The sequence below is a fragment of the Salvelinus namaycush genome, chromosome 22 (genome assembly GCF_016432855.1).
Source record: "Salvelinus namaycush isolate Seneca chromosome 22, SaNama_1.0, whole genome shotgun sequence".
Classification (NCBI taxonomy): domain Eukaryota; kingdom Metazoa; phylum Chordata; class Actinopteri; order Salmoniformes; family Salmonidae; genus Salvelinus; species Salvelinus namaycush.
Window position 1 is genome coordinate 9,934,311 of NC_052328.1, and position 18,782 is coordinate 9,953,092.

At 42.4% G+C, this 18,782-nt stretch overlaps 1 protein-coding gene across 3 annotated transcripts in view; it reads left to right on the plus strand.

Moving 5' to 3' along the window:
- Positions 1-4,392: 4,392 nt before the first annotated feature.
- Positions 4,393-18,782, plus strand: part of LOC120017537 (insulin-degrading enzyme) — a 40,692-nt gene continuing 26,302 nt past the window's right edge. For 2 of the 3 annotated variants that reach the window (XR_005472120.1, XM_038960366.1), the window contains exons 1-10: positions 4,393-4,495; positions 5,449-5,631; positions 6,623-6,830; positions 8,775-8,944; positions 10,009-10,131; positions 15,764-15,876; positions 16,020-16,182; positions 16,818-16,910; positions 18,232-18,323; positions 18,629-18,709. Coding sequence is in view for 2 of the 3 variants with exons in the window: in XM_038960366.1 (XP_038816294.1) it covers positions 5,472-5,631; positions 6,623-6,830; positions 8,775-8,944; positions 10,009-10,131; positions 15,764-15,876; positions 16,020-16,182; positions 16,818-16,910; positions 18,232-18,323; positions 18,629-18,709 (1,203 nt within the window). In the remaining variant the exon portion in view is untranslated. Of the gene's footprint in view, positions 4,496-5,448; positions 5,632-6,622; positions 6,831-8,774; positions 8,945-10,008; positions 10,132-15,763; positions 15,877-16,019; positions 16,183-16,817; positions 16,911-18,231; positions 18,324-18,628; positions 18,710-18,782 lie in introns of those variants that run through there. The other variant, XM_038960364.1, reaches the window with a different exon arrangement.

Here is an 18,782-nt window from a genome sequence, read left to right on the forward strand (position 1 = left end):
TTGACTATTTGTAAGGACCGACGCTGGAGAAGAGAAGCAGGTACGGGGAGTCAAACATTTAATTGGAACAGACATGGAACAAGACAGGAATAGCGTCAGCACACGGGTATACAAAGACATAAGACAATCAATGCTGAAGCGGGGAACAGAGCGGGGGGAACAGACAGATATAGGGGAGGTAATGACAGAGGTGATTGAGTCCAGGTGAGTCCAAAAATCGTTGATACGCGTGACGGGGGAAGGCAGGTCTGCGTAATGATGGTGGCAGGAGTGCGTAATGCTGGGGACCATCATTACACGCACCTGCGCTTCATCATTAAGCACACCTGGACTACATTACTTCACTCATTACCTCCCCTTTATCTGGCACTCCCTTAGGTTCTTTCCCCAGGCAGTACTGTTTCTGTTTGTCATGTCTAGACGCTACTCCTATGTTGTATTGTAATGGAATTTTAATGTTTGAGCTTTTTTTATAACAAATTTCTTTGTTTTATTCATTTGCTGTTCTATAAACCAATTTCTGTGTTCGTGCAGCTGGCTGACTGTACAAATCCTCACAATCAGTAGCTGTAATTTGACAATACACCCAGACCTTGTTTTGAGAACGAACAAAAGATATCTCAGTTTCAAGGTCTCAGTGTCACGCCCTGACCTTAGAGATCCTTTTTATGTCTCTATTTTGGTTGGTCAGGGCGTGAGTTGGGGTGGGCATTCTATGTTGTGTTCTATGTTGTCTAGTTCTATGTGTTTGGCCGGGTGTGGTTCTCAATCAGAGGCAGCTGTCTATCGTTGTCTCTGATTGAGAACCATACTTAGGTATCCTTTTCCCACCTGTGTTTGTGGGTAGTTGTTTTCTGTGTTGTGTGTTTTCACCATACAGAACTGTTTTGTTTGTTCGTTCGTGCCCTTTGTTATTTTGTTCAGTGTTCAGTTGATTTATTAAAATACAAATTATGGACACTTACCACGCTGCGTATTGGTCCGATCCTTCCTCCTCATCTTCCCAGGACGAGAATCGTTACACTCAGCTCAAAGAGAAGAAGCCTTGTGAGGTGTTGATCTGTCACATGTTATGAACCTGTATTGGTCGGTCACATGAATGAAACAAAACGGTAATGATTAATGAATTATGCTAAATCATGCAAATATAACTTGCCTGTGTATAGCCATATATAAGACAACTGCTGGGTCTGCCCAGGCAGAGCTCCTGATTGACATGTGTACTATGGTGCATTGAATTGGTTGGAACCTCTCGAGCGCGCTGACAATGAACAATGATTCATTTAAGATTGTCTTTGAGTGTCCCTGTGTAAGAATTTCCATGACAGTGTCGTTCCATGTTATTTGTTATATTAAACAAACCACCTGCTTCTCGACTTCCAGCGTCTACGTTATATGATTAATCATATTTAATTTATTTTTAAATCTGTGGGACTCCATATCTAAATCTTTTCAGGGTACCTAAATCAACCTCAATGCTAAATTTGGTGTGCTCATCTCAAAATAGGTCTTCTGAACTGTAAAATTGTATTCTTCTCGGGTCCAACTTTTCGGGTCCAAAAAGTTGGACCCTCAATGAGCCAGAGGGCAATCAGACCCGGCCCGAATGGCCCGGATCTTTACAAACAGTAGTTCCCAAATTTTTTATAGTCCCATACCCTTTCAAACATTCAACCTCCAGCTGCGTACCCCCTCTAGCACCAGGGTCAGCGCACTCTCAAATATAGTTTTTTACCATCATTGTAAGAATGCCACACACACACTATACAATACATTTATTAAACAGAAGGATGAGCGTGAGTTTTTGTCACAACCCGGCTCATGGTAAGTGACAAAGAGCTCTTATAGGACCAGGGCACAAATAATAACATAATAATAACCAATTACCACTTTCGCTCTTTATTTAGCCATCTTACATATAAACACCTCCCTCTGCAACTGGATCCTGGACTTCCTGACGGGCCGCCCCCAGGTGGTGAGGGTAGGTAGCAACACATCTGGAGGCCCCCAGGGGTGCGTGCTCAGTCCCCTCCTGTACTCCCTGTTCACCCACGACTGCATGGCCAGGCATGACTCCAACACCATCATTAAGTTTGCAGACGACACAACAGTGGTAGGCCTGATCACCGACAACGACGAGACAGCCTATAGGGAGGAAGTCAAAGACCTGGCCGTGTGGTGCCAGAATAACAACCTATCCCTCAACATAACCAAGACAAAGGAGATGATTGTGGACTACAGGAAAAGGAGGACCAAGTGTAACGGATGTGAAATGGCTAGCTAGTTAGCGGGTACGCGCTAGTAGCGTTTCAATCAGTTACGTCACTTGCTCTGAAACCTAGAAGTAGTGTTGCGCCTTGCTCTGCAAGGGCCGCGGCCTTTGTGGAGCGATGGGTAACGATGCTTCGTGGGCGACCGTTGTTGATGTGTGCAGAGGGTCCCTGGTTCGCGCCCGGGTCGGGGCGAGGGGACGTACTAAAGTTGTACTGTTACACAAGCACCACCCCATTCTGTTACAAATTCTAAAGTGACAGTTCAGTGTGCTAAGGATATTGAAAATTCATCAATAACTGCATTGGGAATGACTTAGCTAGTCTCATTGCATACAAGCACTACTGCTCCACTGAATGGCGAGTCTTTATTCTAGCTACCACTGTATACCGGTATATGTAATATTTATTATTTGTTTTAGTGTCATTTATGTGCGATGAACTGATGGTAGATGGGCACATTAGGAAAGAAGTGGATTCATCCAATCAGGCTGATTAATCGACTTTCTGATCTAAACATGACACATCCATATAAACCATACTTGTCCACATGTTGTATGTGTTGTACTTTAAATGAATAGTATTTTAGTAAATACCCCTGATATTAAATAAATTACACAATTCATTACCGATTACGTGAATCTCTGGCGTCGATGGCATTTGTCTATTACAACATGGTGCCATGACGGCAAAGACAGTACAGTAGGAACACAGATAGAACAATGAGACAGATATTTCACCGGATTTATAAATCTGAAGCATCCACTTGGCGTTTCCTCTCACTACCAAATATGCCTGGCAGTGGGAGAAGATGGAACTAGATGGATTTTGGTCAACATTCTGCAACTTTTCTCATCGATGAAACATTTTATCTCAAAACAGTTTTCTCTTCCCAAAACTAAAATCTGTTATGAACTGAGTGGATTAAGTTTTGTAGACTTTACCCTTTGCAAACGTTTAGAAATTTGCGTTGCTTAGGAGTGCAAAGGTGAATTGAGTTATTGCACACACGCACTTCACAGAGGAGGTGTTCCCTAACGGAAAAATGCAGACGCATGCTAGAACACGCCAATAGGATCTCGCTAGCTCGTGCTTGGCTCTTCCCACCACCTTGCTTGTTCTGACCACTATGACTAATTTGTTCCCATTGGCAACGACAGGCTGTGGTCTATCTTGGTTTAGTTATACAAATCTTTGGTAGGAAGACACTAAAACTGCTTCTCCAATAGAAATCCCCGATTACACCTGTAGGCAATGGCATGGCGATGTTGGCTTGCAAAGCTCATGCGTAGAAACCTGACAAAGTGATATTAGGATATATAAGTTATCCTGTACAAGCTTTGTGCCGAATACATTACATTGTTACAGGTGTCAAGCTTATGGGCATGTGGCAGCAGTGAGTAGGAGTGAGGTTCCTAGATGTGAGACGTGTGCAGAAGGGCATGAGACAAAGGAATGTGTAGCATTGGGGAAAGTTGTGGTATGTGTTAATTGTTGGGGTGCCCATGTGGCTGGGGATCAGAAATGTCCTGTGCGAGAGAGGCAGGTTGAGGTTTCCAGGGTTAGAGTAGTGCAGAAGTTCTCATGTGTTGAGTTAGTGAAGAAAGTAGAGGAAGATGGGTCAAAGGGGAGGGATCCTGAGAGGAGTGGTGTGAGTAGTAGATCTGTACCAGTACAGAGGGATAGGCCAACAAGTGATATATGTTTCAGTAAGATTGCATTTTTAGCATTTATAGCAATGGTTATAAACTGTACTGCAGGGAAGTAATGTAAGTAGCAGAAACTGTAGGTTGTGGTGGCAGCTGCAGAGAGGTATTTGGTTGTGCGAGACTTGACATCAGAAGGGTTACAGGGTGTCTTAAGTGGCAGTGTCCCTTCCTTTCAGGTTGTTGGCCTGAGGTAGGACTAAATAGATTTAAATAGTGGAGTAGGTTGCTGTTATTTCTATTTTTTTGTGAGTGTTAGAATATGGTAGGGTATTTGTTTATTTATGGGTTATGGGTTTATGGGTTATGGGCAAGTTATGGGCAAAGTACTCCAGTCTAGTAGGTGGCAGTAATGCAACATTTCTTGGATGCCAACCGCCGTTAAAACCTATCGAAGAAGAAGTTCTCCCTGATTTTGTCTATCTGAAGTATGCTGCAATGTGTTAGCCGACCGGCCCAGTTATTAACGAGACAGCTTCTGGTTGCGGGGAATAGTTTGTACTTTAATCAACATTTTAAGTGAGTGTTAAATGTCAGATACTATCCACTTTAAAATATCTAATGAAATTAGCAAATAATTAACCAGCTAACTGTAACGTTATTTAGCCACACAATGACAGCAGTAGCTAGCGCGTTCTGACTAAGCATTAGCAGAATAGCATTTATAGCTAGCTACGTAACACAAGGTAGCAAATAATCTTTAATAGCTAGCTAACCAAGGAAAGATCTATGCACTTAATTTATAACCAGCCAGTATAGCTACCTCACCTGGGTGTACCAGCTACGCACAAATCCTAGATAGCTAGCCTAGGAATCATGCTAGCCAGTTAATGAGATTAATCTCTTCTGGCGTCACCCGGCTATCCCAGTGCGGCTCATTTGCAAACTCAAACCAGCCTAAAAATACACTCGTGCTTTGAACAAAAAATTAAAGCAGTTAGTTATATTGTAACAAAGTATCTTAGCTTGTAGTAAACCAGTAGCTAGCTATTATAGCTAATATGATTTGTTTACTTGGTGTACAGAGCTGTTTAACGGTACATTGTTCATTTATTGAGGAGTGTGGTTAGTAACATTAATCCATGTGTTTGCTGTTTTCATAGTGGACTGGGTGATACACCCAGATATTTAAACCTAATTTCCAGGTCAACCTATTCAATTCTGCATATCTGCCTGTTGAATTCATTGTTTATTTTCAATGTATTTGTAAAAACTGTTTACTGAATGCTGGCGTCTGCTCAGCCTATGAAGGGCAGTCAGTCCTCCACCTTGATTGAGAGCACTGTCTAAATATTACACTTCAGTTTGGGAAGTCCATCCACATTGCATCACTCAGAATGCTCGCCAATATACATTCCCCCCCATGTTAAAAAAAAAATCATTGTGACGTCCACCTGTCTGTAGATTGCTTGTCTAGTCAAATTCTAAATAGTGGGTAGAATAATAACAAGATTATGCCCTGTGCTGTACAGGCTTGTTGTCTCTGCCCCTCAGAATGACAGACCCTGCCATGAAGAGGGTGGTCAGTGAGATCGTCCGCTCTCCAGAGGACAAACGGGTCTACAGGGGTCTAGAGTTCACCAATGGCCTGAAGGCCGTGCTCATCAGTGACCCCACCACAGACAAGTCCTCAGCAGGGCTGGACGTCAACATAGGTGCAGTATTCACCACCTCTAGCCTAGGCTCCAGGCAGTCTCCCAGCCCTGTTCTTAACACCAGGACCCCTGGTCTCCCTCTTTCATTATTTTTCCACAGGTGTCTCTACCCCTCTCTCCTCATCCCATAGCAAATCCTATCCCTCCTTAAATGTTACCTCTCTTTCTGTATCTTTATTTATTTGCTTCAACCCCCGTTCACATTTTACACGAATACCAGAGACAATGTTATGCTTCCATTTCTCTTTTTCACTCCTAGTTTATTTCCCACAGGTCCACATTGAAGAGTATCGTTTTATGGCAGTCTCTTTCTGCCTCTGTTTTTGTCCCTTAATTTAAAAACATGCTCCGGGTACTATTTTTTATTAGTATTTTTTAAACCTCCCGCTTTGAGCTGGATGTGTCAATGTGTTGTTCATACGTGCATAATCTATGAGCAGAATTACTGTTTTACCTCAATTAGCCACGAAATCCCTAGTTTGAAAGCGACTTTTCTTGAAGCTGTGCCGTGCCATTTTCCCTAAATTTCCTGCAACATGGGCCAGCTCCCTACCAATTCAAGTTCTTGCCAACGAGCTTCAGCCCCTCGCATTTGAGTGACAGCTAGCAAGAGACCTGCCCAGCGTTAGCCAATGAGGTTGCAGGCCGGGCCCAATGGCTAAGTGGACACAGCAGAGAGAGCGCAATGACGTGCACATATGTGACACAGTACACAATTTTCACAGACCACTTTTGGCTCGTATGTGCTACTTTCAGAACTACTGGTTAAAAAGTAAACAAAAGTACCACAGAATCTCTTTAACAGGATTTGAACTATGCCAGCCTGAAAGCTTGAATCCTTTAGTGTCTGTGGTTAAAAACAGCATCTTTCCAGTGTTATGGCTGCCAGCAGCTTAACATCAATTGACTTTGTTTTACTTTATGCGCAGCAGTGTGTGGAAGCAAATAAACATACTAATTATCTGTTCGACACTTATGTCTACAACCTCAGGTTCTTTGTCGGACCCAGGGAACATATCAGGCATTGCCCACTTCTGCGAACACATGCTGTTCTTGGGCACAGAGAAGTACCCCAAGGAGAATGAGTACAGCCAGTTTCTCAGTGAGCATGCTGGCAGCTCCAATGCCTTCACCAGCGGAGAGCACACCAACTACTACTTTGACGTATCCCACGAGCACCTGGAGGGAGCACTGGACAGGTGGGTGAACCAACAGACTCGCCGTTCATTAGGGCACAATGTTGAATTTGTCTTTGCAACATGGACTTATTGGACAACAAGCGTTTCTTATTGGACAAGTTCAGCTAGCCCTTCCCCTTTTGTTTCCTTTCTTCCGTTAGGTGCTTTTTGAATATGACCCAGGTTATGTCATAGAAATTCTCCCATGACTCTCATTTTGACAGCTTGGATGTGCCACTGTAACCCGATTAGGCTGTGAAATATTATGTTTTTCCTCATGACTATCCAATTTATGTTGCTGTAAAATCCCTCCCAAACTGGACTGGCCTCTAGTTGGCAGAGAAGTGGTGTAAAATAAGTTTTCTTTACATACTCAACTGAGCCGTCTGTTGTTTTTCGATGTTGAATAATGAACTACTCAGGTTCTATAGAGCCACATGATGTGTGTAGACTAAGTGGGTGTTCTCTAAATATTAATATGGGATCCATCCCCTGGGTCTGCCTGAGGTGCGTTCAGTTTGCTTGAACTTGTGCAATGTTGCGCAACGGTTTGTAACGAACAATACGTTTCCCCAAAAACGTTCCTGTACGTTCTTGAACGGACTTTGAGGTATGTTTGCACGTGTCTGGCGGGTGTGGCGCGGTGTGGCTGTAGCAAAGAGTGACGACGTATTTAAACGGCCGTGGTAATGCTGTCAGCGTTCTACAACCCAACCCCCTCACAGTTTTTCAATTGGTTGGTCAGTGCAGCACCGTTTCCGTTCAATTGAACGTTCCAGAACGTAAAAACGTACTGAACACAGCACAGGCGTTAATCCCAGAGAGCCACCAGGACACGAGTCTCCAGTTACCTGTCCCAGTGTCAATTTCACCCCTACCAGTACCTGAGACCTCAAGGATGGAATTGGTTTCTTTAGCTCTCACATCTTAACTAGGCGTGGGTAAGTTGGAAGGGTTACTGTTAGCATACAAACCATTGGATGGGGAAACTTCAGGTTTAGTAAGGGTCCCCGTCTTGAATGATGAGGCCTTTTTAGAACACCCGCCTTTTCTCAGTCCATAAAGACCACTGTGTGTTGCCTAAATGATGTGTTTTGGATGGAGTACGAGTGTATCCTCTAGCTGTCGATTTGGGTTAAGCTTACCCACTTTGTAATAATATTGCCTAGGAAGCACCTGTTCAAGCCTCATAGTTTCTCATCTTAATAGTTCCATAATGCTGCTGGTAATGCATGAAAACCATCTGGACAGCAATTCATTTCATTATTTATTAGGCTTTCTCTTTTCAAACACTCATGAACGTAATGGAACACTGGAGTCTGTGATCTGGGTTTTGGAAGCCATTTTTAAATCCATATCATGAACCTTCATAGAATAGTGCTACAAACGAAGGATGGTTGTTGAAAATAGGTGTACGGGGCTACCATAATAGTTTTTACAGGTGTATAAGGCCGTTTGAATATATAATTGGACAACTTGCTTGTGTGACATCTCAGATTTCTGTTTCATCCAGCTACGTATGTTGACAATCTGTAGCTGCAGGCTGTGCAAAGCCTCGCTGCGGATGGCATTTACTTTGGCCAGTTCACTTAATTGCAGTCATTCTGCTCTGCATGGCAGTTGATCTTGCTCGGTGCCATTCAGATAGCTTTGCGTACAGGTCTGCCAAATGTCACTGCTGTCTATTGAGTCTGCAGACGAAAAGTATACATCTGAATTCAGACAGTGGGATTTTACTGTTGTCAAAAACTTCTGGTCTGGAGTCATAAATAGCACACACACACACACCTAATACACCTTTTGCACAGTCATCACCTGAAGGCCTTCACCAGAACAATCAAGTTAATTTTCAAAAGACTCATCCAATGACCCCAGTGTTCTATTCTAAATAGCCTGTTCTGCTGTTTTTGCTTAGTATGCATGTTAACTTGTTAAATTAATGTCTTGTCCTGTATGTATCTTAAGGTTTGCTCAGTTCTTCCTGTGCCCGTTGTTTGACGAGAGCTGTAAGGACCGTGAGGTGAACGCTGTGGACTCCGAGCATGAGAAGAACCTGATGAATGATGCCTGGAGACTGTTCCAGCTGGAGAAGGCCACTGGCAACCCCAACCACCCGTTCAGCAAATTTGGGACCGGTAAAAACCTCATGCCACCTTACATATTATAGATAGGGGTCAACCCAACCCAGCATGTATCAACCCACGGTCATGTTCGTTAGGCACAAAACGGAATACAACAAACTGAAACAGGCCTGAAAATGGAGGGACTACCAGGACTTCCTTTTCCGTTGCAAAACATTTAGGTATAGTTTTCCCGTTATGAACATGACCCAGCAGTCCTGTTTAAAACAACTAAAATCCTCTCAGCCTTTAATGTGCTGACTCTTTCTCTCACTCTAATTGTGTTCTCATATGATTAGACTTAGAGCTGCTCCCAGCCCAGAAGAGCCAGCTGGTGGCAGTGTTGAGTTATATAAGCTTTATTTTCTGCTAATAACGGAAACTGGATCAGCTCTGGCCTAAACACTCAATAATAAGCGAATGTCGGAGACAAACACGGTCATGACAGCCTTCACAAAAACATCAATTTCTTAGAAATGCTTAAAGGGACACTTCACCACAAATACATTTTCACATGTATACATTATGGTGCTGGAGATTATTAATATTTTGGCTATAAAGTGGTGAAGGTCCCCTTTAACAGTATAAATCGAGTCAGATGTTCTAGATGTTGTGTGGCTCTGTTATTTGTTTTAGCATAGGGAAATGCCCACCAGCTAGCCTGCCACAGATGAAGTGCTAGATTTGGGCTGTCGTTCTGTAGGCTAATTAGTAAAGTGCTAGCCCATAGAGGACAGAATCAGCATCACTGTTGGGATTAATTTCGTTCGCCCATTGGTTTTCTTAGAACAAGCTTGTTTTCCTTATAAGTGGATGTATTCTCCCTCCCACTGTGGACTGTTTCATAAAGACCTCATTGATGATGACTATTCTGGCGTTTTACAAATTGATTTGATGCTTTGATGTCCTCATTTTTGCCACTGACAGTTTTTTTTTTTTTTCAACACATCATATGACGATAAAGACCCTAGTCTTTTGTCCAGTTAGATCAAGCACTCGCTGCATTGTACATATATTACAAAAACATGAATGGGTGGATTGACTAGCTGTTTAAAAATGAGATCTGGTTGATTTTTCAGGTAACAAGTTGACTCTGGAGACCAGGCCATCCAAGGATGGGATCAACATTCGCCAGGAGCTCCTGAAGTTCCATTCCACCTACTACTCCTCCAACCTCATGGGACTGTGTGTGCTGGGAAGAGGTAAGGGTGTGTGTGGTGTTAGCCGCACACACCAACGTCCACATATTTAACAATCAACAGTGGTGTAAAGTACTTCGGTGAAAATACTTGGAAGTACTACTTAAGTCGTTTTTTGGGGTATCTGTACTTTACTTTACTATTTATATTTTTGACAACTTTTACTTTTACTTCACTACATTCCTAAAGAAAATGATGTACTTTTTACTCCATACTTTTTCCCTGACACCCAAAAGTACTCGTTACATTTTGAATGATTAGCAGGACAGGAAAATTGTTCAATTCACACACTTATCAAGAGAACATCTCTAGTCATCCCCTACTGCCTCTGATCTGGCGGACTCACTAAACACATGCTTCATTTGTACATTTGCGTGTTGGAGCATGCCCCTGGCTATCCGTAAATAGAAAATGGTTTGCTTAATATAAGGAATTTGACATGTTTTACACTTTTACTTTCGATACTTAAGTATATTTTTGAAATTATATTTACTTTTGATACTTAAGTGTATTTAAAACCAAATACTTTTAGACTTTTACTCAAGTAGGATTTTACTGGGTGACTTTCACTTTTACTTGAGTCCTTTTCTATTAAGTTATCTTTACTTTTACTCAAGTATTATAATTGGATACTTTTTTCCACCACTGACAGAGTTGCTGCTTGGATCAGAGATCTTAATCTGGTTTAGATGGAGGAAATAACCTGTCAGCTATACAGAGCTAAAAGCTCTCACATCCTCTCGTAGGTCACACTAAAGGCTAGGAAGTGCTTTTCTAAACACTCCTCTCCTGTAACTGTCTGGGACTGAGCCCCCAAAACACTCAGCCAAGTGCTGCAGTCATCTGTTTGCTCAGCTGTCCAGAGGCATACGAAGTTTGAACTAAAACTTCCAACTAAAAGTATGGGTCTTATATCACTTATTATTGTGGGGGCTATAGTGACTACCTAGCTCAAATTCTAGACGTTAAAATTAAAACGAGACTATAGCAAAGGCAGTGTAGTACGAAGATTATTTTATTTTTTATTTCACCTTTAATTAACCAGATAGGCTAGTTGAGAACAAGTTCTCATTTACAACTGCGACCTGGCCAAGAATAAATTTAACAGTATAGCTTCCGTCCCTCTCCTCGCCCCTACCTGGGCTCGAACCAGGGACCCTCTGCACACATCGACAACAGCCACCCTCGAAGCATCGTTACCCATCGCTCCACAAAAGCCGTGGCCCTTGCAGAGCAAGGGGAACAACTACTTCAAGGTCTCAGTGCGAGTGACGTCACCGATTTGAAACGCTATTAGCGCGCACACCGCCATCAAGCTAGCCATTTCACATCGGTTACATAAAGCAAAGCAGTTCGACACATACTACAACAACAGAGCTACACATGGAATAAACAAACATGCAGTCAATAATACAGTAGAAAAAATCTATATACAGTGTGTGCAAATGAGGTAAGATAAGGGAGGTAAGGCAATAAATAGGCCACGGTGGCGAAGTAATTACAATATACCAATTAAACACTGGAGTGATTGATTGTGCAGAAGATGGGCAGAAACTGCTTCCCTAATGGAAATCCCAGATCCTGCTTGTAGGCAATGTCATGGTGACGTTGGCTAGCTAAGCTCATGCGCAGAAACAGATCATCGGATCTAGCGATCGTCTCGCAGCGAACTGTGCATGTGCCGCCGTCAAATCAAAAGCACTCCTTCGATATGAAGTTTTTGTCGAAAATGAAAACGTCTCATAACATGTTAATCTACTTAAGACATTGGCTCGACTCTAGGTTGTGCCTTTACATTTCAAGAAAATGAACAACTGAGGAAGAATATTTCACTTCTCATTCCGGACCAGACCAAATCTGAACCACTTATAGGCGTCTATGATTGGAGCAAATATAGGCTGGACCGGAGTTAGCTGTTCTACGAGTGGTCTGAGGCAGTCGGTAAATCACAATTTTTTTTCAAGTGCAACTTTAGTAACGATGGTTTTGGGGAAACAGCTCTGAGATTTAACGAAGCGCCTATGAAGGTTCTAACGATGAACTTAGCCTTAAGATGATTTTGGGGAACCAGGCCCTGGACAATAAATTGTGACAAAACACATTCATTTAAATATATATATTTTTAAGTGAAAATGACATTTTTTGAGGACACTTTTTGCATGTGGATATGTTGTATAATCACCTTACGGTGAGAGGTAGGCATTGGTCTGAAGCCGGAAAGGATTCAAACCTTCTCAAACAGCCTAATGTATATTCTTTAGAGGAACAATGGACTTTACAGTGTCCTGCTATTAAAAATAATGTGTATATGTATGTATGTACGTATGTACGCACACATACGTACATATACATGTGTATATCTATGTATGTACGCACATATATGTGTATATCTATGTACGTACGTATGTACGTACGCACACATACGTACATATATGTGTATATGTATGTACGTACATAGTATGTGTATGTGTTTTTAGAAATAGGCCAATTGTAAATGTGTATTGTAGCGTCACCTTTATTGCAAAAATAATTAGAAATACACAACTTTAAGCTACATTCATTTGACGGAGGTAATGAACTGCCCATTGATCAGCACAGCAATTGATAAAACAGGATCATGCTTGCAAAACAAGTGTTTCTGAGCTTATGTCAATCTACAGGTAAGCTAACGATTACAGAAATGAGGAATGGAGGGAGACAGGCTCTATAGACCTCTATATATGTGTGACTGTCCAACACACCACCACCTGTTGTTATGTTGGGCACCTACTGACCCCCAAAATATGTTATGAAATATTTTTTTCTCAATGACATGTATTGCTAAAAAGATTTAAGGAAGTACAGGCAGGCACCACATTACCACAAGACAAAACGCCTCAATCAATCATGTTGGTCTTATAAGTATGAAAGCAAAGCTTGCTTTCATATCATTTAAAAACAGCTTGAAACAGGAAGCATGGAATTAGTGTGGCGTTTGTGTGAAGAATCCAATACTTGAACTTGTATGCTGTACAAATCACATTATTGTGGAAGCACCTCCTCTAAGAATATGAATTAGGCTGTTTGAGAAGGTTTAAATCCTAAGCAAACCTGCCTACACATAGTTTCAAGTACAATACCAACACAGCTACTGTAGTAGGTCAAAGCTGTGTGCTGGAAAACCTTGGTAGAGCATGGGTGAAGTAGGCGTTGTGGAGCTCATATGAATTTCCTTTATTGTTCGGCATCAGACCACTGCCTACTTCTTCCAAACGAAAAACTTTGGTTCCCCCTAAGTGCACTTTTAGTTTTTCCCCCCCTAGCACTACACATCTGATTCAAATAATCAAAGCTTGGTTATTTGAATCAGCTGTGTAGTGCAAGGCCAAAAAACCAAATGAGTTTGGGAAACCCTGCCTTCGAATGTAATACCGTACATTTCAGTGTAAGCAGGGATCAGGACCAAAGAGAATAATAATTAATATAAGGACGTCTACTTTTACAGTTGCAGTTCATTTCCCCTTTAATACTGTGTCCCCACCAGCCCCAGTAAAAAAAATCCCAAATAACCCTTGTTCACCTTTCCAATTCTGTGAGCCACAGACGAGCCATGATCCAACGAGTCACTGGGGAATACAGTAGGCTGTGTCACTGGTGTGTTCATTACCAGTTGAAATGGTCCATTTAGTGACACCATGTCCTCTATAGTGAAATGAAATGGGCTTGCACTTGGCAGCTGGGTTTACAATGGCATGACTTCATGAATGGCTTTCACAGCTACACGGTTGATACTGTCTGGGCACATTTTGCTAGCATTATTGACCGCTCTTGTTACTGTACAAGATTCCAAACCTAACTTACAGGATGGAAACAGTGCTTCATGTACATGCAATTAAATGCTACATGACAGTTATAGTATACAGTTGAAGTCGGAAGTTTACATACACTTAGGTTGGAGTCATTAAAACTAGTTTTTTAACCACTCCAAAAATGTCTTGTTAACAAACTATAGTTTTGGCAAGTTGGTTAGGACATCTACTTTGTGCGTGACACAAGTAATTTTTCCAACAATTGTTTACAGACAGATTATTTCACTTATAATTCACTGTATCACAATTCCAGTGGGTCAGAAGTTTACATACACTACGTTGACCGTGCATTTAAACAACTTGGAAAATTCCAGAAAATGTCATGGCTTTATAAGCTTCTGATAGGCTAGTTGACATAATTTCAGTCAATTGGAAGTGTACCTGTGGATGTATTTTAAGGCATACCTTCAAACTCGGTGCCTCTTTGCTTGACATCATGGGAAAATCAAAACAAATCAGCCAAGACCTCAGAAAATAAACTGTAGACCTCCACAAGTCTGGTTCATCCTTGGGAGCAATTTCCAAATGCCTGAAGGTACCACCTTCATCTGTACAAACAATAGTACGCAAGTATAAACACCATGGGACCACGCAGCCGTCATACCGCTCAGGAAGGAGACGGGTTCTGTTTCCTAGAGATGAACGTACTTTGGTGCGAAAAGTGCAAATCAATCCCAAGACAACAGCAAAGGACCTGGTGAAGATGCTGGAGGAAACAGGTACAAAGTATCAATATCCACAGTAAAACGAGTCCTGTATCGACATAACCTGATAGGCCGCTCAGCAAGGAAGAAGCCACTGCTCCAAAACCGCCATAAAAAAAGCCAGACTACGGTTTGCAACTGCACAGGGGGCCAAAAATCATATTTCTTGGAGAAATGTCCTCTGGTCTGATGAAACAGAAATAGAACTGTTTGGCCATAATGACCATCGTTATGTTTGGAGGAAAAAGGCGGAGGCTTGCTAGCCAAAGAACACCATCCCAACCGTGAAGCACGGAGGTGGCAGCATCATGTTGTGAGGGTGCTTTACTGCAGGATGGACTAGTGCACTTCACAAAATAGATGGCATCATGAGGCACGAAAATGATGTGGATATATTGAAGCAACTTCTCAAGACATCAGTCAGGAAGTTAAAGCTTGGTCGCAAATGGGTCTTCCAAATGGACAATGACCCCAAGCATACTTCCAAAGTTGTGGCAAAATGGCTTAAGGACAACAAAGTCAAGGTATTGGAGTGGCCATCACAAAGCCCTGACCTCAATCCTAAAGAAAATTTGTGGGCAGAATTGAAAAAGCATGTGCGAGCAAAGAGGCCTACAAACCTGACTCAGTAACACCAGCTCTGTCAGGAGGAATGGGCCAAAATTCACCCAACTTATTGTGGGAAGCTTGTGGAAAGCTAACCCGAAACGTTTGACCCAAGTTAAACCATTTAAAAGGCAATGCTACCAAATACTAATTTAGTGTATGTAAACTTCTGACCCACTGGGAATGTGAGGAAAGAAATAAAACCTGAAATAAATCCTTCTCTCTACTATTATTCTGACATTTCACATTATTAAAATAAAGTGGTCATCCTAACTGACCTAAAACGGGGAATTTTTACTAGGATTAAATGTCAGGAATTGTGAAACTGAGTTTTAATGTATTTGGCTAAGGTGTATGTAAACTTCCGACTAAGTGTATTTGAAGTGTTTTGTCATTTGAATGGTTTGAGTATGAATCCAGGAAGATTGAGTGTCTTAATAAATTAAACTAATCTCGCCCTTTTTCTCATTCACACAGAGTCATTAGATGAGCTCACCACCATGGTGGTCAAGCTGTTTGGCGAAGTGGAGAACAAGAATGTGCCTATCCCCGAGTTCCCCAACCACCCCTTCCAGGAGGAGCACCTCAGGGTGAGCTCCTTAGTTTCTCCCTCCAAGATACAAATAAATATATGGATACACAATCAAATACATCATCCCATGGAAAAGTTGTGCTACTGAGGTACTTTTTGTTGTCTCAATTCAAATATCTCATCCCTAATTTTCCTTCATAGCAATTCTACAAAGTGGTGCCTATCAAGGACATTAGGAACCTGTATGTGACGTTCCCTATCCCAGACCTGCAGAAGTACTACAAGTCCAACCCAGGCCACTACCTGGGCCACCTGATAGGCCACGAGGGCCCAGGGAGCCTGCTGTCTGAGCTCAAATCCAAAGGTAGGCCAGAGGGCTATGATAAAGAGAATCTCCGTTTTAAGATTTAGGGCTTGATAGAATGGTAGAAACTCGCTGCAAACTGAGTACTCAGTCCTGCCACCTCTGGTCTCTTGGACCTCCCACCACTACGGGAGGGCAGCTCCCGCTCAGCCCAGTCAAAGCCCTTCTCGGTCCTGGCAACCCAGTGTTGGAACCAGCTTCCTTCTGAAGCAAGGACAGAAGAGTCCCTGCCCATCTTCTGAAAATGGCTGAAACCATACTTTTTCTTAAAAAATCTCACAGCAAACCCCCCCCCCCCCCCCCCCCTTTTTTATGAACTATATTCACACTTGATTTAAAAAACAACACAATTTTTACTTGTACTGACTTTGCTGATAGGTACTTTATTTGTTTTGTGTGTGTGTGTGTGTGGGGGGGGGTGTACTTACTATGACAGATATGTGGTTGTCCCACTTAGAGATCTCAAGATGAATGCAGTAACTATAAGTCGCTATGGATAAGACTCTATGCTATATGAATAAAATGTAGAAATATGTAACAGTCTAATTAATCAAGCGTTTATACTGACCGTTCATGCTGTGGAAGTGTTTGTATTTGAATTGATCATGAGAGCTATGCCCTTTATTCTTGTGCAGGCTGGGTAAACACGCTGGTCGGAGGCCAGAAAGAGGGAGCTAAAGGCTTCATGTTCTTCATCATCAATGTGGACCTGACAGAGGAGGGACTCTGTAAGCATTAGAATCTCAGGGATTGTGTTTGGTTTTGTTCATGTGTATGTGCCCACACCCTCATGCTGTCTGTGTGTGGTGTACAGTGCATTCGGAAAGTATTCAGAAGTCTGACTTTTTCCACATTTTGCTACATTCCAGCCTTGTTCTGAAATGGATTAAATAAATAAATACATCTACACACAATACCCCATAATGACGAAGCGAAAACAGGTATTTAGACATTTTCGCAAACCTTATTTACATATGTATTCAGCCCCTTTGCTATGAGACTCGAAATTGAGCTCAGGTGCATCCTTTTCATCCTTGAGATGTTTCTACAACTTGATTGGAGTCCACCTGTGGTAAATTCAATTGATTGGACATGATTTGGAAAGGCACACGCCTGTCTATATAAGGTCCCACAGTTGACAGTGCATATCAGAGCAGAAGAGATTGAAGGAATTGTCGGTAGAGATCTGAGACGACAGGATTGTCGAGACACAACTGTGTCCCCAAGAACACAGTTTGGAACCACCAAGACTCTTCCTAGAGCTGGCTGCTTGGCCAAACTGAGCAGTCGGGGGAGAAGGGTCTTGGTCACCATCTCTACGGTGAAGCATGGTGGTGGCAGCATCATGTTGTGGGGATGTTTTTCAGCGGCAGGTACTGGGAGACCAGTCAGGATCGAGGGAAAGATGAACGGAGGAAAGTACGGAGATCCTCAAAGAGAACCTGCCCCAGAGCGCTCAGGACATCAGACTGGGGCATGGGTTCAACTTTCAACAGGACAATGACCCTAAGCACACAGCCAAGACAGCGCAGGAGTGGCTTCGGAACAAGTCTCAATGTCCTTGAGTGGCCCAGCCAGAGCATGGACTTGAACCCGATAGAACATTTCTGAAGAGACCTGAAAATAGCTGTACAGCAACACTCCCCATCCAACCTGACAGAGCTTGAGAGAATCTGCAGAGAAGAATGAGAGAAACTCCCTAAATACAAGTATGTACCATCATACCCATGAAGACTCGGCTGTAGTCAGTGCCAAAGGCGCTTCAACAAAGTACTGAGTAAAGGGTCTGAATACTTATGTAAATGTGATATTTCATTTCTTTTTTTTATATATATACATTTGCAAAAATTTCTAAAAACCTGTTTTTGCTTTGTCATTATGGGGTATTGTGTGTAGATTGATGAAGGGGAAAAACAATTTAGTACATTTTAGAATAAGTCTAATGTAACGATGTGGGAAAAGTCAAGGGGTCTGAATCCTTTCCGTATGCACAACCGAATGCACTGTATTCACAACCACGTGCACTGAAGTGTCATTTTGTTTCTGTAGTGCACGTGGATGACATCATCTTCCACATGTTCCAGTACATCCAGAAGCTGCGCATGAAGGGGCCTCAGGAGTGGGTCTTCATGGAGTGCAAGGTAAGTGGATGGAGTGCACTGTAGTACCACTCACTTCTAGTCTCTGAGCTCTGGCTAGTTTCAGAGGGGCAGGTAGCCACTCTGAAACAATCAGTCAACTATTTATGTATAGTCCTTTTGGACCAAGACCAAGAAACAGGCTCAACTCGTCTTTTTGTTGGCCTCATAGTTAAACCTCTGGTGTATTTAACAGTACACATGGATTACATCTGAATTGTCTCATTGTGTTGCTCAATCCTCTGTTGTATGTAATATGCTTTATTTGCATGTGATTGACATGTGATTGACGTGTCTCTCCTCCGCAGGACCTAAACACAGTGGCCTTCAGGTTCAAGGACAAGGAGCGGCCCCGTGGCTACACCTCCAAAGTGTCTGGATTACTGCACGTAGGTGGTGCTCTCTCCATTTCTTAAGGTCATCTCCACTGTGATGCACTGCAGCTCTGTTTGATGACGATGA